Source organism: Pteropus medius, unplaced genomic scaffold (genome assembly GCF_902729225.1).
Source record: "Pteropus medius unplaced genomic scaffold, Ma_sr-lr_union100, whole genome shotgun sequence".
In the NCBI taxonomy this organism is placed as follows: Eukaryota; Metazoa; Chordata; class Mammalia; order Chiroptera; family Pteropodidae; genus Pteropus; species Pteropus medius.
Window position 1 is genome coordinate 1,567,393 of NW_024349125.1, and position 27,445 is coordinate 1,594,837.

Genomic DNA, 27,445 nt, shown 5'->3' on the forward strand with positions numbered 1-27,445 from the left:
GAGTCACATTCCTAGAAATTTTAGCACAGATTAAAACTACGCATACAAAAGAGTTAGGTTCTAAGCTCGAATATTAGACACAGGTTTTTCACCTGTATAATTCTCCAGCAAGCATCTGAAGGCTTTGCGGGAGGTGGTATACTCTTCACTATGCTGGAAACTGCTGTGCCCGGCAGGCATGATGATCCTAGGATCAGCCCACTAAAGGCCAGGAGCACTCCCAATCATTGTGACACCCACATGGGGGTGATTCTGCCCCATGGAGAACCACTCCTTCATACCAAATTGCCCCCATCTGACAAAGTGCCATGCAAATTATGTACAGTTGAACTTCTCTATTCAGACACCAGACCATAAGAAAATCATCTCTGACACTATTTCCCTTCCACAGACTCTGTCACTTGGGTGCCCCTCATCCTTTCTTCTTAGTAGGTCATGTGCCCCCTGAAGGACATTACCTTTACCTGGTCACTGCTGAAATCAACTTTGGACAAGCATAAATTCAAAAGACAAATCAGCCTTCAATGAGTGCTCTGAGACATATGCTTTTCTGTTCATCCCCAAAGAGCAGTCATGGACCTCACCCACCAGCGAAGGGCTGTTCTACCGGAATGTGTAGTCATGACTGGTTATATGACTTATTTACAGAAAAAAGTTTATTTGATAAGCTCATTGCCAAAATAAAACATACCTGCAAATCCTAGCATAAACAAAAATAAAGAGCAACTTTCATCATTTGATCTTGAAAATGCACAGCAATCCCTGCCATGTAAAATGTGATAAATTCTTCCTGTACAGCTTTTGTGAGGCCTCTGGAAACAACCCAACTTGCATTTTTAATAAAGAACCCTTAAAAGTACCTAATCTATAAACTAGAAACTTTACCATTTAATTATTTAAAGCATCATAAAACATGCTTCTATTGACATGTGTGTCTATATTAAAACGATGTGTATAATCAGAAATATAAACTTACACCCTATGGTTTGAATAGAGAAACTAAAAAAAAAAAGTTCAAAAAAATCGTTTCTCAAAGTAAACTAATTTAATGTTTAGACAGTTAACATCATCCCCCGCCCCACACACACTCGCCCATGCATGCTCGCACCCCTCCATACTTTGTATCAAGTTTACGTTAAAAAAAAAAATCATTAAATAGAAGTTGTTAAACTAGTACAAGCATGACTGTAGTAGAACCTAGAGATTAGAGGGGATAGAGTACCAAGGACTACAATTCTAGTTAGCATGTGTTAACAATGCTTGAAAAATTGCAAAAGCCTTAAAGTAGTTCTTGGCTTTCTTTTGCTCATTAAAATATCAAATAAGAGTCAAAGGTTAATATTATTTCTTGAAAAAAGACTGTGGTAAGGATATGGAGACACTAGAACCCTCATACATCACTGCTGGGAATGTAACATGGTACAGCAATTTTGGAAAACAATCTAGCAGTTTCTAAAAAAGTTAAACATAAATTTACTATATGACTCCTAGGTAACTACTCAAGTGAACTACAAAAACTTGTGACTCTTTAGAACAGCATTATTTATGACAGTCCTAAACTGGAAACCATCCAAATGTCTATCAACTGGTGAAAGGACAGACAAAATGTGGTACATCTATGCAATGGAATATTATTCAGGAATAAATAGGAACCACTGAAACATGCTACAACATGGAAGAATCTCAAAAATAGTATGCTATGTGAAAGAATGCAAACACATAAGACCACATAGTATATGATTTCACTGATATGAAATGTCCAGAAAAGACAAATCTACAGAAACAGAAAGATTACCGGTTGTCTAGGGATGGGGAGAGAGACGACATGAGCAGTGACTGCTAATGGGCACCAGGGATCTTACTGGGATGATGGAAATGTTCTAAAACTGGATTCTGGTAATGACTGCACAATCTGAAAAATTTACTAAAAATCAGTGATTTGTATACTGAATTTTAAGGTATGTGAATTACACCTGTTACACACACACACACACACACACACACACACACACACACACACAGCATACACACACACACCCCCCTTACAGCTGAAGCTTCTCCCAGCTAAAGTGTTACATTTGTGTTTTGGTTGTCCCTCTTACTTTGACTCCAGAGTAGAAAAGATGACATCAGGTCATTAACATTATGAGAATGCAGAATTTTGCTATTCAATTTCCTCTTAAAGATAATAAAGGAACATGGGAGTAGGGAGGCACTCGGGGGGAGCAAATAAATTTGTTCTTTCCTCATTACAGAGTTCAAATCGGGTCACGGCCCTATTAGCCGGTAACCACGAGGACCTTACTTATTACTGCCTGCTGCAGGAGGGGCAGTGCTGGGCCTGGGAACAGAAGGTCCACTGCCCTATGAACACAGGCCCTTTGACATGGGCAAACCCAGGCCGGGCGCAACACTAAGTATGATAACGGATACTCCAAACAAGCAGGAAATGAGAAACTCAGGAAATTCTTGTTTAGTTCATGTACTAAAATCTAATAAAAGCCACTTACCTCCAGAAACCCTGAGGTTAGGTTTTATTTGTTAAAATCAATATCAACTTAATAATTTTACATAATGAAAAACCTCAATCTGGTGAATAGGCACAACATGTACAACTCCCTAAGATGACTGACTTATCTTGCCTTCCCCTCCCATCTCCTAGTGAGAGAACTTTTACCAAGCACCTGCTATATACACTCATTAGTGCTTTACACAGGCAGGCAGGCAGGCAGGCAGGCAGGACCTTACAGTCAATTTGCCAGGTCTGCTTTGCAGACTCATGACAGACCTCTTCTCAGCAGGACAAGGGACTGCACAGCATCTGGCACTGTTGCTGTGGACGAAGACCAGGATCTGGGGCCATGTCTGAGAGGTATGGGCTGACAGTACTCATTGATGGAAGGCTGGAAGGGGCAAGGCAGCAAACATACAGAATGCCCCTGCTGGGAAACAGGACATGGAAGACAACCAACAGCCAGGACAAAAGACTGGCCCTGCCACTTACTCATAGAAGGTCCCAGCCAGAAGCCTCAGCCCATGTGCCATATTCAGAAGACGAGCATCTTAAGATCATTTTATACATCCCTGTGCCAAAGTTTCTAAGAAAACTTTGTAAGTAAGAAAAAAAATAATAGTATGTAAGTGGTAAGTGGGCCAATCTGATAAACGGTATGGAATTATTTTTAGTTGAAATTGATTGGGCAAACATTCATCTTATGAGAAACAAAATGCTGAGGAAAAGAGTCAAATGGGTGGGAAAATGGAAATGCTATATTTATCCCCTTCTCTCCCACCAACCTTGAGTATTTCCTCTATTTTGAGAAGGCAGCAATAAAACTGTTCTTCCTACCAACATTCTCCCTCCACTCAGAGACACACTGGCAGGCAAACTGATCAGCAGACCCCAATGGCAGGGCGGGGCCCATGCTCAGACCCTGAGTACAGCACCATCCTCTAGGGCAGTCAGTACTCATACAGGGTCACTCGAGTGCACGTCCTTACACTGCTGTAGCTATTAGCCTATGAAATCCTTCTAGTCACTCTTACTGCATATGGAGAGGTAGAGCACTGCCCAGGAGAAAACAGGGAGAATGTTCTAGCCGTCTCCTCTACGCCCACTGCCCCTGACGTCCCTGAGAGCCTGCAGCTGATCTGCTGCTCTCTGTCAACTGAGGGAAGAATATTCCAGAATGCCAAGGACTAATGACAGTGACAAGCAGTGTTATCTCAGGATTCATTCCCCTCCGTCCCTTCCCACTTCCTGTCACTCCATCTCTATTTAAAATAAACTTCACAGGGGAAAAGTAGAGATCAGGTGAGTAAAAGTGGCAACCTGCAGAATCTGAGAGAGCTAGTTGGTTAATATAACATTTGACAGAAAAATTATCTGACATTTAAAAAAAAAAATCTTTCCCTATAAAAAATTCAAGCATACTCACACCTTAAAGGGCACATGGCGTTTCAATCCTTAAGATTAGGAGGCCAAAGTCAGTCCACTGAGTTTTGTCCAATGACCCTTTTAACTACTTGAAAATTATGTCTGATTATCAAATAATGTTATGGCTTATCTATAAAAACTTCTCTCTGAAAAAATATTGATCCTGACGTACAGAAGCAAGGACATTCTGTGAAGCCTTTTAAAATCATGTATAACACATTACTCATAGTGGAGACAAACAGTAGGCCCATTTCTTCTGTGTCTAAGTGGGTTTCTATTAGTAAGTCAGTGCCTGGGGATTCCCGCGAGCCAGTAACACATAAGAATGATAGTTATTGTAAACTCAGATCTCTACAGTTTCTGGTCGGGGTGGGAGGGTGGAGAGGTGGGAGGTGGGAATATCTCAGCACTTGTTTTTGAAAGCTTCCTGGAGCTCAGGAAACCAGCAAGCACTGTATTTCTGGATGGCCAGACCTTCTGCAAATTGAGATCACTTTAATTAAGACCTGAACCAAAATCGATAAAATAGCTCTGATGACTTCAACTAAAACTCTCTTTGTAAGAGCCTAGAGGAAACTTCCAATAGAACCTGAGGCAGTATTTGCCAGGGACAGAGCGGCCCCACACACAGACTCCCTGGGTCAGCCTGGGAGACAGGTATATGTCTAGGAGTGGCTGGAACCTGCTGGAGATGTAATCGGGCTGCCACCCTGGTTTTAATGTTGGGGACACTTCAGCTGGCTCATCGACACCATGCTGATGTTCTAAACACACACCCTTACGGCCACTCTTCCTGTGGCTACATTTCTTGGTCTATCCTACTGGTTCTCAGGGTTCCTTCTGTTCTTATAATACATCACAGGTGACAAAGGACTTTTAACCCTGATAATAGAATAGCCCATCACCAATAACATTAATAACTACTGTCATTAATATTACTAACAATATGAGCAATGACTCACTGGCAGCTCTTGCTAAATACTTACAGAAACTGTTTTACAGATATAGAAATCAAGGCTTACACAGGCTAGTTTGTCCAAGGTACAAAAGCTAGTAAGGGGTGAAGATGGGATTTCGATCTGCCCATTTGACCATGAATTCTATGTCCTGAAGAACTCTAGAGGGAAGAAATGTACTTTATGATTTCAACTTAATGCTAAGAGCACAAATGAGCCACAGGCATCAACTGCAGCCATCTCCAAAGTTCTGTGGAGAGGGAAGTTAATTCAAATCACATGTTTTGGGGAAAACAAAAAAAGTATCCATCCACAAGAGACTAACATTCTCTTGCTAAGAAAACTAGAGTTGGAAAATTGCTTGGGAGTAAATGCTCTTAACAAATGAACCCTCTCTAACTGATCTCTTGTTAAAACAGCTACTTTATTTTAACTTTTAATTATTTCTGATATTAAGATTTATCATAATGAACTGTCTTTAAAAAAATAAAGTATTTCCAAATATGCTGGTAACAGTTTTTCAGAGAAAAAAGTCCCACCAAAAATACCATAGCAATTCTTCTTTGCACCGAATCCTCACGATGTGCCCTCCAGAAGCTGGAAGATTATTCTGAAGACAACTACTAAGAATACTGAAGGTCACAATACGTTCCTTCTCTGTAACAGTGCGTGATTGCAAAACAGGTTTGTTTTTAATTTTTTTGAGACAAAAAATAAAAAATTGAAAAATTATGAATACACATTCAGAATCTACAATCACTTGTGATTATTTTACTCTCCTACCCTCCTCCTGCTTAAGAATTTGAACACAAGAGTGAAAAGTCCTGTAGCAACAAGTCAGATTTCCTCTCTTGTATTATCTTGAACTCCATCAGGATTACAGGAGTTCCAAAACTAAACAAAAAACACACCCCGCGCCTTCTGAAGTACTAGAGCCTGATTTGCTCCCCCTTCACTTTTTCCACTGAGCCTCTCCCCAAGATGGCTCATGATGGCAATGACTTTGCATTATGCACGAGGCAGTTCTCTGGGAGCATGAGTCAGAGTCAGATGCAAGCAGCGCCAGCTCTCGAAATAGCGCCTGCAGCTTCCCTCCAAGATGGGAGACAGTGGTTACATAGTGCGCCTCGGTCCAAACCTCCCCTGCTTGAAGGTCAAAGGCCAATGAAACAGATAGTGAGTGTTTGTTTGCATGCACATACACCCGAACTATACACGCACACTGGTACATCAGTAATCCTTTGTTGGAAGATAGTTCAGCATCATTTAGATTATCTGGTGCTCTACGACTGGGTAATGTTATTGTTGACCATATCATTGACTCAATCTCTAATAAAGACTCAAAGTACACCAGGATTAGCATCACAGGAGTATCACCTGGTGTCTTCTCTCTAGCGCCATTCATTTTGCTGGGGGCGGGGGCGGCATATTCTATAAGTCCGAAGCAGCTCACTACCTCTTTTTTTCACCTGCCCATTTCGGGCACTAACCTTCTAGTCATGCCAGTTGTATTACAGAGAAAACACAAGCAGCTTTTTTCCCTAAACCACAATACTGTATTCCTATTTACTTTGCCCTGCCAACAGTACAGAGAGCTCTAGAAAGCTAAATCTTTCATAATCCAAGTTCAGCATTAGTTTTATCCATACTGTTTTGGGGATGGAGGAGGCATGACTTGGCCTGCAAGCAAACGGCCAAGTCAGAGCGGCTGTAGAAAAACTTCACTGAACTCTAAATTTGCAATACCTTGAGGTATGAAGATGAGGTGTGAAGATGTATAGACATGGAAAGCAGCCTTGCATTTTAGAAAAAATAATAACATATACATTAAAAAATATCTGCACAGACTAAAGAAAAGGCGTTTGTGATAGTGCCTTTACTACATTTCAAAATAAAATGTCTACTTAACCGGTTTGATTTAAAAAAAAACACAACATTTTCATGTCTCAAGCTGCTTGGTTCATGACATAAAGCATCACATAAACTTCAAATATCCTGTGCCTTGTAATATTCACTAATTTAATATGAAAAGTAAAATATGGCAAGCCTTGTAGACTCTTAGCTGTCTCACCACTGAATCTTCGCCCACTCTCTGGAAAGACAGTCCTCAAATCTAACCAAGCCAAGATGGACAGGTCCTCTGTAAGCCGGGCAAAAGCCTTTGCTACGAATATGTTTCTGGACCACCGGAGGTGGCCTTGTAGGGGCATCCTGAAGCTCTCTGACCTTTTTTCCCTGCTTCCCTCAGAATCTGTGCCCCACAACACAACAAAGGCCAGCCTGATGCTTCTCACTTGGAACCTACAGCTGCCCCTCCTTCACACCTTACTATGGGGAGCTGCCCATACAGACAGTTGAAAAGAGGAGGGGAAAAAAAAAAAGTCACTCCTGTCTCTAGTCCCAGGCCAGTGTTCTGGCCTGTGACCTAAAATCACTCAGGGCCTCCATGTTGTTGCATGTAAAATAAGAGTCAGAATTAGAAAAGCTGTAAGGCCTTTTCCAGGCTAACAACTCTAGTCTTGTGCAGCCTTCCAAATAAAGTGCCAAAGTGGAATTTAAGTTGTTCTACTTCGCATGTGATGTTCTCCTTCTGTTTCCTCTGTGGCCCAGCACACCCAAGTATTTAGGACGTCAAGTAGCAGTTGTGACTCTATATTAACCAGCACACTCCTCCAGTTGCTCTGAATTAGAATTTGTCGTTATTTTAGACAGCTCCTTGAAGGTGATGATTTTATTTTCTGAAATTACCTCGACTCTAGTTCTTCCTGATGTCCTGTGTGGCACGATGAGATTTCCACAGATCCAAAAACTACGTTCTCTTTAACATACAGAAACTCAACATGACCAAGAATTTCAGAGAAATTAATCACTTCACAATTACTTGTACTAGAATTGACACTTTTTGTCATGAAATGAAATGGTGCAACCTGTCTAGCAAAGGGGGGCTGGAACCTTCCCACAGACAAGAAATACATTGTAAAGTGACAATGGAAGAAGAGATGTGGCCAATATTAAGTGATTCTTATTAGCTAGGTATCTCTATAAGCTCCACCAGCCTGCAAAGGAATTTTGAATCAAAGTAGTTGGAGCAAAAAAATAAAAGCAATGACTTATTAGGTATAAAAAATGATTATCAATTGATCTAAAATGGAGCTCTGCTAGAAAACAAATCTTATCGACAGCCTGAAGAATACTTTGGGTGTTTCTAATTTGGAACAGGAATGATAATTCATTCTATTGCCGTGGACGAAATGAAGAGAGATGTAAATGAAACAATGCAGTAGCTCTGAGAAATACAACTGGTCATCTGGAGTATAAAGCAAAAGACAGAGACAAAACACAGACTTGTAAAAGTAATACTGCTATACTTGCTGCAAATCAAAGAACAGTTACAGGAAGAAACCAAGGCTAATACAGTTTTAATTTTTAATTAATTTTAAGAATATTTTCCTGTCTCATTGTCATAAAGGAGAAAAACGCAAATTAATGGTGTTGCTATCCACATGTCATCAGGTAATCAGCCTTTCACAATCTTTTTGAAGAGGTGCTCTAAAATGTATTAAATATTTAGTAAGGGCCAGCAGTCTTAGATTAAGTCATTTCACTTAACTCCCACAAGACTCTGGTGACGTACCTACCCCCTTAGACAGGATGACACTCACTGACACATTCAACATGGGACCACTTTGGAAACCTGGCCTGAGCTACCCAAGGCCTGTGCATTTCAAGTAAGGAGCAGAGTTAACTTTCAAAGACACAAGCACACCTCTGTAGAAAACAACTGGATTTCATCAGGCGAAATTCCAGAGAGGATAAGAATGAATCATTCTACAAAGATCAAAAGAAAGCCACACCTAACAAGGCTATGAGGACACAGAGGACCCCAAGTCACAGGGAGCCAAGAGTCTGAACAAAAGCAGGTTGCTGCAACTCCAACAGAGACATGAGGACTGCAGGCTCAGTGACTCATTTGGGGATCTTGGGTGAGACACTCAGAATTTCTACTCACTGCACTACCGCCTTCTGATCTGTAAAATGGAGGACAGAAGCATATTAGGGTATGTGGACACGTTCTGATCCTCTCGAGAAATAAAAGCATTAAATAAAAAAGCATGATTCAACGCCCACAAGAATGGCGAAAATAAAGAAGTCTGATAATACCGAATCCTGATAAGAAGGCAGAAAAAAAACTGAGAACCTTAAACTTTGCTGGTGGGAATGTAAAGTGATGCAGCCACTTTGGAAAACAGTTTAGCAGTTTCTTAAAAAGTTAAACACAGACCTACCTTATGGGCAAGCCATGCCAGTCCTAGGAATCTACCCAAGAGAAGTATGTCTACACAAAAATCGTTAAACTGCTATTCATAGTTGCCAAAAAACAAACAAACATCTGTCAACCAACAAATGGATAAACAAAAGGCAGTATATCCACACAACAGAATATAACTTTATGATACATACAACACTGTTGAACCTCAAAGCACAATGATAAATGAAAGAAGCCAGATCCAAAACTAAAGTGCTGTATGATTCTATTTACATGAAATTTTTAGAAAAGGCAAAACTATAAAGATGAAAAGCAGATTGGCAGTTGCCTGGGGCTAGGTGTGGGGATGGAACTTGACCACAGATGAACATAAGGGAACTTTTTGGTGATGGAAATGGACTAACACTGAATTGTGGTGATGGTTCACAATTGTATCCATATCTTAAAACTCAACAAACTGTATATGGGTGAACTTTATGGCATATAAAATATACATGACATATAACTAAGGTTGTTGAGAGAAGCAGAACCACTATCTGCCGCTGTCTACGGGAGTACTCAGCATCCTTTACCTTTATTGTTATGAATGTTAAGGGTGTATCTTCAACACTGAAAACTAAAGCTTGTGTGTGTGACAGTTGAGAAAAAAAATCAGAAATCAAACTATATATGAACACAATCCAGACATTATGTTGTTTCTCTTCTAAATTCTTCCTCCTGTTTCTCTTTACTATCTCATGCCCTTCACGGATATCATGAATTTTTCTTGGACACCAAACGAAAATTGCCACAGAAAATTAAAAGCATGAGCTTCATGACTTTCAGTTATAAATGAGGCCACATAAAATGACTACTGTTGCCTTTTCTATGAAAATGTCAGGAAAGTAAAAACATATTCTAAGACCATTTTCTCATTCTATATGGTTTCCCTGGTATTATCACATACCAAATTGTTTTCCTGCTTTCATATATATAAAATGTGAATCTTCAAAGATGAATCTTCACTCTAAAACACGAATGTTTCTTGATTTACAGAAAAATACATAAAATGTTAAACGATCTGGATATATACTTAATGCCATTTTTGTGGCTCACTTGACAAGTACATTTGTTCTCATCATCAGGAATATAAAAGGGGCATATAACTATTTTTTTTTTAGTACCTTTAAAAAAAAATGCTCTAGCTGCGGTGCTGAAGACGTGGGATCTTTTTTTAATGACAGAATACAGCATTCAAAAATCACAAGAGAAAAACTCTGAAGAGGTTGTCTCTTACTATGCCATGAAACTAAACGTTTAGTAGAAGGAAAAAACACCCAAAACTTAATGCAAATAAAAGGGAAAAAAATGAAGTGTGAAACAGACTGAAAATGTTCCCAAGTTCAGAAGGAGCCTAAAAATTGGCTGCAGCACTTTGATTTCCCATTAGTGAGCCAAAGAGAAATACTCATTTCACCATTTCGGTATGTTCTCATGAAATCAATCTGAATTCTGAATTCATGGCATCCTCAATTTTACAAATTGAATGAACTGAAACAAACATTTGTATCCTGCTATCAGCCTGAACAAGGCTTACAGATAATGCAAAAAGCCCAAGTGCTCTAACTTCCTTTCCTTATAGAGATCTAAACTGCTCCTCTGATACAGGTTTGATTCAATTCTCTTTTCTACCCTATAGTTTTTTACTTCTCAACTATGAACACTTTGAGGACTGTGTTCCATTCATTTTTGTACTCTACTCCTTACTGAGTGTTTTGTATGTTGAGAATATGCAATGAAGTTAGTAAATAAATTGTTTAAATAAATGTAGAATTTAATAAGGAATGTGTTATACACAGAATTATAGACAGTATTACATTTCTAGCCTTTGGTTTCCAAATCATCCTGGTTTATTAGTGTGAGCAGAATTTCTATGATAGGTTCCAGCTTTACTTGCAAAATATGGACGAATTTATTTTTAAAAATCACATATTCATATAAAAACACTAACATTATTTATATGTACATCAATCAAACCCCTATCTGTGCTTACAAATCAGGTAAAAGCATTAAAATGGATTCAGTTGATTCAATTACCCAATTTCCCACCATAACTTCCAGCCTGCATGCTTAAAGGGTTGCTTTATCAAAACAAGGTCCAGGCATGGAAACTCTAGTGCAGGGTAGCCTCAGGTAAAAATGCATCATATAGGCATGTCCTTAGTTTGTGCTACACTGGTTTGGATTTATTTATCACATGCTGCTTTGTAAATGAACTTTGATATGTTGTGTGTTTTATCTCCGATGGCCAGAAATGACATCTCCTGTTTCTTTGGTATTTTCCAGCAGCTTCTTACACAGGGTCTTATGTACAACAAATCCAAGAAAACATGTTGGCTGACTAGACTGAAAAATAAGAGTCCCTTTTTTTCTGGTATTGTTCTATGCACATATAAACTAAGATTATGTAAATCTAGACTTTTGTGTGGTAAACTAACATATGACAAACTAACAAGAGTATAAGCAGAATAAAACGAGATGGAGTTTTCTAAATGAAATACTTTCAAAAAGGACCACTGCTTTCAGGACAGTAGTCCACCACACAGACAGCTTGCCACATGGAATGAGAGTGAGTTTACTTACTGTCAGGGTATAGACAAAAATATTCAGACCGTCCACTTTAGATGTCTCACAAATATAAAGCTAACTCAAGTCCAGCTACCCATAAAATGAAGTACTCTAAATTTTAAAGTTCCTAACAACAAGAAAATACATTTAAAGCACTTTATAGATAGTATCTCATTTGGTCTTTAAATTTACTCTGTGAGCAGGCAAAAAAGTTATCACTATTCTCGTTTTACAAATGAGGAAAAGAAAGCTCAGAAGCCAAGTGACAACTGGAAAACTGATCCACATAGTATGAGAAAAAATTTTGGGAAAAAATGTGGGCATCCAGGAGAAAAGACCAGGTCATTGTGAGGGAAAGAAATGAGACCCACATCAGACTTTATGCAAGATAACGAATCAACATATTTAAGATACTTGAAAAAGAAAATGAACCAAGGATTTTATGTCTAGTTGAACTGACCTCCACCTATAAAGAACACAAACTTATAAAAATGCAAGAACTCAGGGAACAGCTGCCCCAAGCTCTTTCTGAGAAATCTACTAGCTTCAAAAAACCAAAATGACTGAAGATCAATAAAAGGTGGATGATGAGCATTAAATATAGATTTACTTGCAGAGTTAAAACTAAGTGATTTTATAAAAGATACAGTATAGTATGTACTGTCTACATGCTCTGACATTGTAAACAGAGTACAGCTACCACAAATTGTGTGTGTGTGGTGAGGGTGAGGAATATGTGAGAAATACAACAAACTGGTCAACTGTGTTAAAGATATTTATCCGAAAGTAAAAAGATAACATTTCAAGTCACATGACAGAAAATAAAGAGGTAAAGGGCAAGAACAGGTCAGTATCTAATCTCACTATTCCTCACAGCAAGAATCAATACACAAGAGCAAAAAAAAAAGTGGACAAGGCAAAAATGTGTTATGTCAAAATAACCATTAAAACAAAAATATAAGCCTTCCTAAAGATCAAAAAGTGGACAAGAGGAAAAATATATCATAAAACTATACTAAAGAGCCAAGGCAAAATATTAATTTTACAATTAATGTAAATTGGCTTAACTAGACTATGAAATAAAAAGATTTTTCAGATGAAAGCAAAAGTCAAGTGACAAACTCAAGGAACATATAGTAGGTGGCAGAGCTGGAATCAGTGTCAGGTCTTCCTGGCTCTGAGCTCTCTTCATAGAAGCGATGAAAGAAATGACCCACAAGTCAAGAAAGCTCTACTAAATATGCTTTAAAGAACAAAATAATTAAATAAAAATATGAACATTAAAATTTTAAATGCAATAGCCAGGTATGAATTTATAAGGTAAGTGACATTTTTATAATTCATTCATTTAATTTATGCAACAAATATTTATCAAGGCCACACGTGATCAGGTCATTTTCCAAGCAGTGGAGATCCGAGGCTTGAGTGTCATTTTTCCTGTGTGCAGTGAACCAGAAATATAAATAAAATACTTGTTGCTGGATTTTAAGATACATGCTAGTGTCAGCCTCCTAAAATAGAAGATTAATGGAAACAATAACAGGCCCTAAACTATACAGACACCAGTAGGTGCTAGTAAAATAATGCATCTTATTAGTGCCATATGATACCAGCACAAAACCGAAGCTCATTAAAATGCCAAAGATGAGAATGAGTGCCAAGTCAAGCATTCTGTCACAAGAACGGACTAATGCTTCCTATAAAAGTAACTAAAAGGTCACAGAATTTTTCTCTGCCCACCTCACTTTTCCGGCTAAATTCTTAAGCTTTATATTAAAATGGCTTTCATCTTCTATGGCACAGAAGAGCTGTTGGCTGCTGGCATCAAATCTGCTAAAATCAACAATAGGGTAATTATCTGCACTATTCCAAGAGCTTTGAAAATACATGCCGGTTGGGATTTTCCTAACTTAGAAATGTGTGCTTTATGCTGGTGGTCTAGGGCTATCAATAGCCTGGGCTAAAAAGAATTTTTACATCTGGCCCGAAGCATTCTTTTCTACAGGGATCATTTGATTTGTACCTCATCTACTTTCAATAAAGCATTTGACTCAGTCTACGCCATTCTCATATCACATTGCTGGTTTGTGACACTACTTTAATGTACATTTACATGAGCTGATACATGGAAAGCACTCAGCAGAGCGCTTGACACATGATAAGTGTCAGCTATTATTATATGAATAGTTCCATTCAAAGATTCTTTTTAAAATATGTAAATAAGTATGTGAGGATAAGTGGGTGACTATTCTTTAATTTTCCTGTTATTCTAGTTGAAAACGGGAAAAAATTTTAGTACACTCAGAATTTTCAGACTATTTCTTTAAACTACATTTTTTTTTTAAAAAAAACAAATGTACAGATGAAAATTTAATGATAAAAATTATACAGATCAGATTTCCTTCCAAGGCTACCAAAAACACATTTTATAAGCAATTTTTCCTAGGTCCAGCTTTAAAAAAAAAAAAGGTGGGGGGGAAAAAAAAAGACCAAGATCTTGTGAAACCGGATCTAACTTGAGACCTGGATATAGGGAATTGAATAAATTATGCATTTGCTAGGGGTTTACAGGGCAAAAAGGGAGACCCACTCATAAGACCAAGTTCCAAATATTTCAGCAATAAAATAACGAATTGCATATTAACAGCACTGTAATTACTCCTTTTGTTTGGTTTCTTTGTAATTACTTTTAATAAATTACTCTGCCTTCCCCCATCACTCAAGTTAAGTTGTCATCCAAAGGCACAATCAGTACAACTCAGGACACAAAGCCACTCACAGATAGGGAGGGAGCAAGAAGCGAGGGTGGCTGGTGCCTCAAGAGCTCTGACTCATTAGAATCCATAAAGCTTTTCTATGGAGATCAAGTATCAATGAAGCTATTGTAAGAGATTACAGCTATATAAATGTAGGCTAGTTATGAATTCTCACAGGGCAAGAGTACTTTTGAAAAAAGGCAAGAGCACCAATGCCTGGGAAACCACTCAACACAAATGCTCCCTGAGTTGCATAACAGTGGCTGCCCATGGGGTAGTTCCTGTAAGGTGACGGCACCCTTGGTTCAGCACTCCCTAAATTCATAGTGTGCCATTTTACCAAACTTTGCAGTCTGACGGCTCAGGAGTCAAGCCCAACACAGTCCCCAGCTGCAGTTTTGGGTCCAAAAAAGAGCCAGATAATTTTTAATAGTCTTAAATACCGTTTTTTCCAGAAATTGTAAACCAAATATAAAACACACCTTTGCCACAAAGACAAACAACAGTAAAGCACTTTGTTAAATAGTTTAAAATTTGTACCTAAATCACTGTTAAATAGTTTAAAATTTGTAGCTACCTTTATCATATTGAATATTTCAATATTAGAATTGTGATAAAAGCATTCTCCTGGAATGTATAAAATTTTTAAAGGAGAAATAAATGTGGCAAAATGCACAAAGTTGGGCTTTAGACATAATTTTAATAATCTGTGAGCTATTATTTATACTAAGAGTATTATTGATCTCAGTTCAGAATCAAGTGTGTGAAAAGAACAAATAAAATAAAAATTGAGTGAAAATACTTCAGAATTTAGGAAGGATATTAGCACAAAGAAAATAGTTTCAGCATATTTTTTCTCAAAGACTCAGAAAACAGAATTTATCATCTGGCTCCAACGAAAATGGCTGCTAAATACTACAAAGCCCACTTTTTCAGAACTATCTTTCTAAATTTTTACGTTTCACTCGCTATATCAAGGAAAACTTCACCAAATTTTAAACAATTTTATACTCAAGAGTACGGTTTTTCAGATTCTGGCAGAAAATAATAATTAAAGTCAGCTTCAAGAGTGCTTTTGCTGGAAACCACTTGCAGGTAGTGCTCCTTATGACTAACCGAAACAGAGGCCAGAAAACCTCACCCGCGCCAAGACCACTAACTTTGAAACACGTAAAGGAACACTTATTAATAACACGGCCAACCTTAGTATTGCTGAATTGTCAATGTTTTGAAAATACACCAGTGACTACTTCTGATATCATCATCATATATACTTATCGATGACCAGAAATGAGTATTTTAAAATTTGTTCTCCAAATATTATTAGATATACATAAAGTAGAAAGAGTGCTTCTTCTGAATCTGAAAATTGGGATTTTTCTTCCTCTAAAAGAATCATACGTCATTCATATATTTTCCTCAGATATATGATTTCGTAAAATATTAATCTACAGTATATCCCTAGTCCTCAGAATACTGATACAATAAAAACTTTATACTACTTTAAATGCATATATTTATAGAAAATATTATTCCTTAATCTTTGAATGCGATGGATAATTTGTATTTCTCTTTGGTTAAAAGGCAAAAAAAAATTGTGTGTTCTTCCAAAACCAACAGCCACTTAGTAAAATCTATTAACATTATTTTAAAAAGCACACATTATACAACTCACTGTTGCAATCCTCATTGTTTAACCAGCCCTTGCAGAACAGGCTGATCCATTCATCCTAATTGTTCTTTGTGTAGTTGTTCATGTTCCCCTTGCCTTTCTGTTGCACAAATTGTTCAAACTAAATAAAAGGAATTGAATATAAAGAGAAAGTACCTGAGAACCAGAAAAGAGGTGAGTCTTGTCATTTAAAATAAAGGGGAAAAAAAGTATTAGAAAATCAGTTATAACAGTGGAAAAGGGCTAAAATACGAAAATAAAATGGAAATAAACATCACAGAAAATAGAAAATACATAAGAGAATGCTGTATCTTCAGAAAGATATGAAAATCTGTTAAACGGCACTGAAAGACAGGAGAGCTATCTGGTGGGTGGGCAGGAATGACATGACATGACATGACATGACATGACATGACATGACACGACACAACACAACACAACACAACACAACACAACACAACACAACACAACAGGCCAGAAAAGGCCAGAAGAGCATTTTAAATCATTCCTCTGGGTGGTACCTCTCACTCACCCAGTTTACTTTATTTCATTATTCGTTATTTTAACCCACAGCTGAGCACAGGGTAAGTTTGTTTTGCTTCCCTTTATGAGTTCACTGAAAAACTCAACTAGTACAGTATTTCAAGTTACATCAGGCTGTGCCTACCACTTAGCTCTTTCGGGATCTCCTTTAAGAGCAAATACCAATATCTCCTGTAAGATTACATTCTTCACGTGTAACTGCTCATCCAATGCCTGTTCCAGACCCTGGCCTTGCACCACTGCTTTGTTTTCCTTCCTTAGGCAGAAGCCTGCTTTCCACAAGTCAGTAAAAATCGGAGGAAAAATATTACCCTAGCAGAGTTAAATACAGACTAGTTAACCAAGTTCATTCGGCTAGGCTGAATCCTGCCTGAGAACTGAAGATGCAGAGACTGGGGGATGCAGGATAGGACAGCATGAAGGGAAACAGGGCAAAGACACAAAGCAGGCAATTAAAGGAAACAGCTAGATTTACAATGTACACCTATCAGAAATATCTCAAACCCAGTCTCTTATCTTACAGCAATATAAAATGAATATCAGCAGAAAAGGTCAGTTTTAATGTTGTACAAAAAAATACAGTGGATGCACCAAAAAGGCAAAACGGACTAATCTGCTTCTATTTGGGGCAGACATTTAAAGAACATATTAAATGGAACAGTAAGTTAATTACCTAGATACCTACTAATAACAGGTTCAAATCCTAGCAAAAGGTTAAGACATAACCTCGGTCTGAATACTTATCACCACAGAAAATTCAATCTATATTTTGGAATAGACACTTGGAGCAATCAGGGGATGCGCCTTGGCTACCAGCTGCAGGATAGCTTCTGTGCCTTTCGGAACTTGTTCTAACGCTCTTGGTCGCTGATCGCACTCCTTTTCAATCTTGCCCTTGAAAATATCGCATGCTTTGCCTCAGTGAGCTCCAAACGCTCTCCTAGGCATGGCAGAGGCAAACAGTAGGCAAGGGGCTTGGCTGCTGCACAGAGTCAGGAGGGAAGACTAGAGACATTGGTAATTATCAATATTCTCTTAAAGTCCCCATCTTCTGGCCCTCTCTACCTCCACCCTCAAAGCTGGTTAGGTTTAAGCTTCATTCCTTGAAAGGAAGTTCTTTTCAGCACGTTGGTCCCAACCTACTTCATTTTCATATCCTCTTTAAGACTGCTGCCCACATTTTCAAAAAAAGAAAAGGCAAATGTGTGTCTTCCTCATAAGCTTTAACACAACAGTCTCTCAAGGAAAAGGCTCAGGGAAGGGCTCCCTTTTGCTTGGGAAGTAAAATCCTCAGTCCCCCACCCATCTCTTCTCAGACTCAGAAAGTAGTGATCAGACCACGGGTGTCACAAACATGGTTACTTCAAGTTCAGATTTTGGTAGTGATGGTACCTAGTAATCCACAAAGATGACAGCTTCCGCTTCTTTAATGCAATGATACACTGTGTGCTTGGATAATCTTATTTTCAGTTTAAAAAATAGCTAGAAAATATTTTAAATACTAAGCAAGCCATAATTCTTTTTCCTTTTTTGGACATTTTATGATTGATCTCCTTTATCACCTCACAAACATTTTTAAAAACACCTAGACCATAAAAGTTAAACAAACATGACCTACCATAACATGCTGAGGTATGGTCAGAAAACTCAAATCTGTTCAAACTGACTTCTTCTATTACTACTGTTTAACCAAAGTGACATATATGACTTTTTTTAAACAGGGAAAAGCTGGGGTACTACTTTCCACATACGGAATGTCTAGCTACAAATGGCTATACTCCTAGCCAGTTTCTTTTCCAATTCTCTTAGAAGCCGCCCTTGGTATCCTTAGATGCACTCTGGAACTTTGGTATCACCTTCATTATGATGTGCTTTGTGCACATTCTCGGACGCTGCAATGCCCATACTAAGGCAACACATCACACAAGTTGGCAGCAATGCTATCAGCAAGAATTTGGCTTCAGAAACAGGAGTGATTCATCATACATTCTAGCAGCAGAAAAACAACACACCGCTATTTTAATCCCTTGGTGCTATCAAGAATCAAAAAACAGTAAAGTAATTTTTAAAGCAACAAAAATCTTATCTGCTGTAACACTGTAAAAACACTATTCACTTTTAAGAGTTTTCAATAAGTTATTCAGAAAACATCAGACTACTTACCTTATTTCACAATATTACAATGACACATCAAGTTTTAACTTAAGACAATTTCAGAAGAAAATAGGTAGTCCAAACTTCTGCAAAGTAATGCACTGAAACTCTAAATTTCAGAAAACAAATTTCTCAGTTGTTCTACAGTAGATAAAATCCCTCCTAGCATTTCAAAGTAATCTACTTTTTTCAGCTTCTCCATTTTTGAGATTAAAGTCTAAATGAGTGAGTGTGCTATTGTATCTGTCACAACCAAACAAAGATACCCGATACTGGGTGATTTATTCAGAAGCTCCCCTTTTTTAGGGGCACATTAACATTGCCATAATAAATACTCTGGCCTAATATAATGGAACCCGCTTACATCCTACAGCTCTTCTTATCGATCATGAAACGAATCTCGACCCCGGGTCATAATTACTTCCTAAGAACATAATATGTTGTTACTCATTAGGATTGCCAGCCAATATTTCTATAGAACTATCCACGTAAATTTACGATTTGCTGTATATCTAATTAAAACTTTTTAAAGAATGCTACTCTACAGCTGTGACCAAGTCCTCAGGGGCAGATAGGGAGATTTTTCGAGAACTCCACCCAGTGCTCTCTTTCGGGGACCCCTACCTTTTCCAACACTTCTTTCTCCTTTCGTTTCCGTTTTCGAGGTCTCCGGTTCATTCGATTCCATTTCGCGACCTGAAGTTCAAAAACCACACAGCATTTTAAATAAGACCAGAGGTCCAAAGGGCCACCCTCGGCGTGAGAAGCGCTCAACGGCCTCGCGACGCAACCTTTCTGGCTTCACCTGGAGAAGCCACAGGCGCCAGTCCGGGCTCGCGAGGCTGCCTCGGTGCGCGGGGCTGGGGGGTGCGCGGGGCTGCGGTGCGCCCAGGCTGTGACCTTTGCCGGGCCGCTCCCTCCCATCTTGGGTCCAGGTTGCCGCCCCCGCTCCAGTGCGCATCGGAGCCCCCAAACCCGGGCCAGCTTACCCACTGCTGGCACGCGCTGGCGCTCACAGGGCGCCCGGGGCTCCGCGGATGGGATGAGGCGCGGGACCCACTGCCCCAGGAGGGAGGGGACCGCAGGAACCACGCCGCTCGCGCTCACCTCTACGCCCACTTGCCGCACGAGCACGCACTCCGCCCCGGCCTGGCGCTCAGTCTGCAGCGGCTGCGGGGGAAGGGGACAGTCAAGTTTATCCCGGGAGCCGCCCCAGCCCCCTCCCCTGCGCCTCACCACCTCTGCGCGCTGACCCTGTACCTCGCCTGCCGTAGGTGAGAGTGGGAGTTGGGGCGCTGGAGCCAGCGCCCGGGGGCCGCCACCCGGCCGACCGGGCAGAGAGCAGCGGGCACTTGGGGCCCGCAACACCTAAGGCGCAGCGCAGGCGGCGGGCGGCGCGGGGCCGAGGCGGCGGCGCGGGCGGCGGGCGGGCGCTAGGCGGGGCGGGGCCTGCCTTAAAGGTATAGGCGCCGCGCTCGCCGCAGGTCGCCCCCGCCCCCGCCAGCGCGCCCGCGATTTTATTGTTCTCTTTGCGAACATCTTTCGTCCTCTCCCGGGTCCGGCCCGCGCCCGCGCTCCAATACGCGGACCGACCCCGGCGCGCACGCCTTACCTTTCTAGTCCTCACCTCCGCAAGCCCTTGGGTACTCGCGAAAGCGCTTCTTGGCCGCCTTGGGAGCTGAAGTGCTGCTCGCCCGCGAGCAAAAGGGTTTAGCACGAAAAGCGACCTCACCTCCGCGGCCAGCCTGAACTCGCTTCTCGGGTCAGAAGCCTAAGTGTCCAGATAGCCTTCGCGGAGGGAAAGGAACTTTCCTAATGGAGTTTTCTCTGGGAGCGGATGAAATGTTTAAGTAGCTGTTTCTCAATGGCCCCTCCGGCCTCCTGGGCGGTGGCAGGTGACCTCTTTGGGGTAGAAGCCGGGAGCGCGTTATAGGGCGAGCCCGCGCTCTACCCGCGAGTCGCGGGAGCGAATGCGCTCTGGCTAAGCACAGTCAGCGCCGCACTCGCCCGGCCCGTAGTTCCCTCAGAGCGACTGGGGAGAATTTAAAAGGGGGGCAATGTCTTCATAATTAGGGGGAAAGTTTCCAACTAGTTTATAAAAGTGTATGATGCCCCAAGGTTTTCTGCCGACTCCCAAAAGGCTTTCCTTCCCATCCGCATCAGAAATTGGCTGAAACAGATTCCGGCGTGAGCGCTTAGGAAGGAGTCGGGTCGCACTCGTGTTCGCTAATCTTGACCATTCCTTTAACTTTATCACATTTCTTTAAAGAAAATCTGCCTTGCCCTCTCTTTATTGCTACTCCATCCTTCTTTCAAGATCAAAAGCTTTAGATCAAAGCCAAGATCAAACTCACTACTTTAAATAGAAGCAACTTTGCCATGGAGTATTTTACACAAAGAGGAGCTTCTTAATGGAGACATCACAGTGGAAAACTTTATTTTATCCCTTCATCCCATATTCACAACTGAGCTACTTAAAATTACATTGATGATGCACTTCTATTTCCTAAAATAAACAACAGGTCTGCTCAAATTGGGAATTCTTAATGTTTCCAGGAATACAAAACTATAGTTAGATATATTAACCATTTTGTATCCTTATTAGCTAAGTGCTACAAAATGCATTCTCCTTTGCTAAGGATTTTTCAATGTTATCAGAAGTTCTTATATATAATGTACAAACATCATATACAATTTTTCTACCGTAAAAGAAATGCATAAAAATAGTTACTGACTTACAAATATCTAGTGCACATACACATAAGCAGGTAAAACAGACAAATGATGAACTGGATTATGTAATTGCAGAGCAGATTAATTTTAAAAGGAAATAAAACAACTTCCATGTTACTAATAATCGAAGGAAATTTAACTTTGGGTGGTGAACACAGAGTGCAATATGCATGTGATGTGTTATTGAGTTGTACACTTGAAACCTATATGATTTTATTAACCGATGTCACCCCAATAATTTTAATAATAAAAAAGCAGTTTCGGATTCAAAAGAAATCTATTACAGGCTGACATATCCACTAAAATTGTTTTCCCTGAAACTTCACCATCCCTAAGAACTCCGAAACAAACAGTTCAATACTGATGTACTAAACCAGTGCCCTGCCTAAATGGACTTTACTTAAGTGTCCTCTTTGTTGATTTAGCAACAATTTTAAAACATGTAGTCTTTAAAGAAACAAACAAAAAAAAAATAAATAAATAAATTTCAAAAAATCCAGTAGCAGGAATAAAGATAACTACTACAAATTAAATCTTAGACTTCTATGAAAATCTGTTGTTACAGCTGGGTAGTTAGTACTTAAAGGCTTTCCTCGCCCCTTATAATTCTCACCTGGTTGCAGACACACACACAAACACACAAGCGATTGTTCCTCATTCTATAAATCCCACTGAGCCACTGGAAAGATCTTGGGAATTGAGACCTGGGAACACTTTCTTGCTGCCATTGACAGACTCCTTTTTTCCTAGCACCCAACCCATGAGAACCTAATTGTTTCTGGCATAAACTGAGGCAAGGAAACATCCCACTGTCACTCTGCTCTTCTAGTACTCGGAGTCGGGAGGGGAAGCAGTGGTCCATTCTAAGTGCCTCCTAACTTGTCTCTTTTATACTCTTGCCTCTCAACCCCACTCCCACAATCCATCCTCTACAGAGAAACCAGAACAATATTTGCAAAGGTAGTTCACATATCACTTTGCTTTACTGAGAATGTGTTTCCTTCTCTTCTTTGCCTAGTAGGCTCCTGCTTCTCTAGGTCTGGGCTTAAACAACACTTTCTTTACTCCCTGATCCAAATTATGTCACTCCACTATTCTTTCTAATAGCATCCTGTTTATTTCCTACAAAGTGCTTATCTTTTATAGCTATTTAACATTTTTATTTTTAATGAAGAGACTTTAGCTTTTACAGCAGTTAAAAAAATTTGCACTGAAGGCAGAGTTCTGATATGCCAACATAACACACAGTTTCCTTTATTATTAACATCTTGCATTCCTGTGGGGCATTTGTTACAACTTATGAACCAATATTTGATACACTATTATTAATCAAAATCCATAGTTTACATGAGGGTTCACTCTTTGTGTTGTACACTTCTCATAGCTATTTTTTAAATTAATTTTTTGAATGTCTATTTTCCTGACTGGACTTTAAGATCCAGGAAGAAAGAGATTCTGTCTTTTGTTCTTGATTTTTGTCCAATCACTAAAAGTACGACCTGGCACATAGTAAATGCTCAATAAATATGTTAAGTGACTAAATATAAAGGGAAAGAAACAAAGGACTGAATGAAAGGCATGTAAAATTTCAAGGAGGGGAGTCTTAAGATGAAGATCTTTCTAATTAACTGTTAGTTTCTCCACTAAAAAATCTTAATTAATAAAGAGCAGAGAATTATGCAATTTTTGAAAGAGACCATGGGACATCAGTTATTGCTAGCATACTTCTCAAATGACATTTTTTAGAAAAAAAAAAGGAACTGAGAAATAAAGGTTCCTAATTCCCTCATATAGTAATCACTAAAATTATATTCCAAATTGGTGTTAGGAGCTGAATGTAACAGAATAAAAATTTAACATATTGCATGACACTGGAAAAATATTAATTCTTGCTGTACTCAATATAATAACCTCAAAATATTTCTTCTTTTTGTCTACCTGAATCTCCCTTTCTTCAGGGGCTGACCCCAGTGAAGATAGGGTGTGGGGAAACTGGAGGAAGGTGACTTTTTAAAAACTGGAATTCTGTAGTCAAGGATGGATACTCTAATAACTACCTTTGAGAATGTGGTGAAAGCACTTGAAAGCTATCTTTCAAAAACAGATGTTTTCTATTTGAATTATGTCTATAAAAATGCTTTGTCCAGTAGAGATGCAAGTTTTGAAAGGAAGCTGTTCTAAGAAACTTTCTTGTCAAAGCAGTTTGTAATAGCTGAAGACAATTTTCAGAGGCTGAGGAAAATGCCATTGCTCTGAAATAAAAGCATTACTTAACCTAGCGGCTGGAGATTACTTTCGGAGGGAAAACTTTTTTCTGTTTTCTTCTGATTTGTTTTAGAGAAGAAATGACTTCTTTCATTGGAAAATGATAGTGACACCAATTTCATATTGTTTATATGGATGTGTGCTTCTGCCTCGTGATGAGGTACAATAGACAGAATGAAAAGCATCAGCATACCTTACTAGTCAATCAGAAGGCCAGAAGGGCAGACAAGGGGAGCCCTTTCATTAGACCAAACTACATCAGATGGCAAAGGACACACCCTTGGGCACTGTCCACTCTAAGAAGTCAAAAGACCTTTTAATACCAAACAAGGTAGAGAGGTCCTGAAGCTTTGGCTGGCTTCAGAAGGGCTCTATAGCCAACATGTATTTGGGGTGAATTACAAAGTAAGAGTCTATACAGGTCTGGAAATAAACTCAAGGTTAATTTAAGTTGCAAATAATAACAAGTAAAGATTAGGGGCAAAGCTATCAAACATTAATGACTTTAAGTTTTGCTCTATCGTTTTTTTAAATGTAACATTCCTTTATGCTATTTTTTAGCTGATTTTAGAAAAATTGTGTATAATTTATATTACTGCCCATGTTGCCTCTGTGTTAGAATGAAAACCTAACTTCTTTCTGAAGAGGATTTTGGCCCTGTTAAATGGACCTCTTAGTGGAAGTCCTTATAAAACACGGTTTTCTAAAAAGGAAATCCATCCCACTTTTGCTCTGCATTGACCTGGCTAACCGAACCTCTTTCTCTCAGTAACCATAACCCTGAGCTCACTGTTGCTCAAAACCTTAGACAGAACTTGTCCGAGGGAGCATGCTCAGTTCTTTCATATCTTGACCCCTCCGCCCTTAGAACCTGATGAAACATAAGCTGTCAGCTATTAGCCCCCTACAGAAAAACACGGCTACATCACATGCTGTCCCCCCCATCATTCCTCACACACATCAGTTGTCAGGAGGTTCACAGGTTTTTTCTGATGCCCAAACTCCTACCTGAGATCTTCTCTGATCAGGGCAGACCACGATACAGCTGGCGCTGCACTGCGTCTTACTGGTGCTCTATGAAATTCCTTTTAATGCATTATATTCTAGTAAGGAGCCATCAACCTTTATAGCAGAGCCTTATAAGAAACGGCCCCATAAAATCCATCACAATGTTTACTGTAAGGATGGTTTTAGAGGGTTGTTTATTACATTAAATAGTAGTTTTCTGTGAGGACACACAGGACAAACTTCTCCCTGGTATCAGCATCAGCAATAGTTGGACTTAAGCAACTGGTTTATTTTACCTCATGGACCCTGAGAATGTTCCCTTTCCTCTCTTTTAGAAAGCTCTGTTACCCTACTTTAAGCCAAGCACAGGAACTTTAGGGGGTGCATATTACGTGCTAATTTAATTCCTGCCCCCAACTTATTTCCTACCATTATTTTCACATTGCTTCATTTTTCTTATTTTATGCTAGATTTTGCTTTGGAAGCTGCCTTAAGTCCATTTTGGATAAAGAGAAGTATGAATAAATAAAATATACTGGGTTTATTTTTTCTTTCTTTCACTTTCTTTTTCTTTTTTAGTGGTAGAAAGTCTAGAAAAATTTTCTGGTTCTAATAAATCTCTCCATTAACAACATTTAGAGATGAAGTGTAGAAGGTAAGGACATATGATTATACTCTACTTATAAAATTCAAGAACAAGAACTATTTAATAAAATATAATACTATACAAAAATGTTAACCAAGTATTTTATCTCTTTTTGATATCAAAACCAGAGAAAATGGGCTTAGATTGCAGGAAGAGGAATGTAAATTGGACATATAGATGGGTTATTCACTTAACAAACATACTGAGTGCCCTCTGCAAAACAGAGCACTCAACTTTGTGAACACAAAGATGAATAAGGCACCATCCCTGTCCTCAAGACAGTATGACCAGGCGGTAGTGAGACACAGTATAAGGAGCACACACACAGCCTGTCTGGGTTTAAATCCAGGCTCTCCCATATATTTGCTTTCTGGGCCTCCTTTCTCATAGAGTTGTGAAGATCAAATGACATATGTGATGTTCTTACAAGAGGAGGCAGTTGTTATTTATCAAATTCAAGACTCCTGGAACTAAGAGGCAAACAACATCATAGAATATGAAGGGAAGTGACCTAAAGACAAAAAAAGTACTTAAGTACTACATATATCTGAGACCATGGAACCTCAGAACAGATAGAAAGAACCAGAGTGGCCAATTCTGTACAGGACTGAACAGTTTACAAAGCACTTCCACATACAAACTGTTCTACTTATGTCTCACATGGTTGCATCTTCAGGATGAAGAGACTGAGTCTCAGGAAATTTTAGTACCTTTAGGACTTCATATTATCACTTACATGTCCTGGCTGAAAACGTAGTGCTCTTTCTACTCTAGCGCCAGAGCTTAGGGAACATCTAGCATGACCATCTTGCTTTTAAATATTTGTTTATTATGTAGATCAGCTCAACCTCAGATCAAAACAAAGCCCATAAAATATAATCCCATACCACAAAAGTCTATTGAAACAGCCATTTTAGAAAAGAGATGTCAGTATATCCCCCTCAACACCGGTATGTCTGCAATTCTTTACAGGAGATTAAGATTCGTGGACACTATAAACTTAAAGAGGTTCACAGGTGAAATATAAAATTATATAAGAGTGGCTGCAGATCAGTGATTCCTGCCCCTGACTGCTTATTAGAATCACCAGGGGGATTTATAAATCCCAATGCCCAGGTGGCACTCCAGACCACTTAGAGTCTCATCTCTGAGAGTGAGACCCAGACATCAGTCATTTTTTCAAACCCTCTCCCAACCCAACTCCCCACTCCCCAGGGATTCCATTTTGCAGCCAGTATTGAGAACTACTGGTTTAGATCATTTTAATGATGATCCATCTCTAAAAAGTTACTATGAAAAATTTCAGATGTTTGGGAGACATCGAAATTTCAAGGTTACTGCCACAAAGGACAGCCACCTCTTATGTTCTATTACACTAAGTGCCTTCGGGCAGATAGGAGACACAATGCTGGGTGGGCTGGGCTGTCAGGCTGACCTAAGACAGCATTTTTTATACCTTACACTTAGGCCTAAACTTCTTCGCAAGATTAGTTAAGCACACATGTGCGTGCTTAAAAAGAAGTAGAAGATCTCAACATCACCCAAAAGGGAGGTAAGAATGGATATTTGACTTTTGGGAGTTTTTTCCATGTTCATGGTTAATAAGATTCTGGGTCCTGAGTGAAAAGAGCATAGATCCTTGTCTTCAGGGAACCTAAATTTAGTGCTGACCTGGAAGGCTGTATACATGAGGTAGTATTGCCCACTTATCCCTTGCAAACAATGTTCTGATTATGTCGATGTCTGCCATTTATTCCCTGGAAACAAACATTTGCATTTGGAAGATTGATGGCTAGGATTAGGGGACAGTGTGTACCAATGCAAAAGACCCTTTGCGCTGTGTATAAAAGCTACTGTTGCAAACAGGAAGCAACCCAGGTTGAACGTCCTTTGAGTCTTGG

At 39.4% G+C, this 27,445-nt stretch overlaps 1 protein-coding gene across 24 annotated transcripts in view; it reads right to left on the reverse strand.

Annotated features, from left to right (window-relative positions):
* Positions 1-27,445, reverse strand: part of AOPEP (aminopeptidase O (putative)) — a 333,589-nt gene that overhangs the window by 58,253 nt on the left and 247,891 nt on the right. For 14 of the 24 annotated variants that reach the window (XR_005656715.1, XR_005656716.1, XR_005656717.1 and 11 more), the window contains 2 exons: positions 20,000-20,062; positions 19,517-19,588 (listed from right to left, as the gene is read on the reverse strand). Coding sequence is in view for 10 of the 24 variants with exons in the window: in XM_039880464.1 (XP_039736398.1) it covers positions 19,517-19,588; positions 20,000-20,062 (135 nt within the window). In the remaining 14 variants the exon portion in view is untranslated. Of the gene's footprint in view, positions 1-18,901; positions 19,002-19,516; positions 19,589-19,881; positions 20,063-27,445 lie in introns of all 24 variants that reach the window. The other 10 variants (XR_005656719.1, XR_005656720.1, XR_005656723.1 and 7 more) reach the window with 3 other exon arrangements.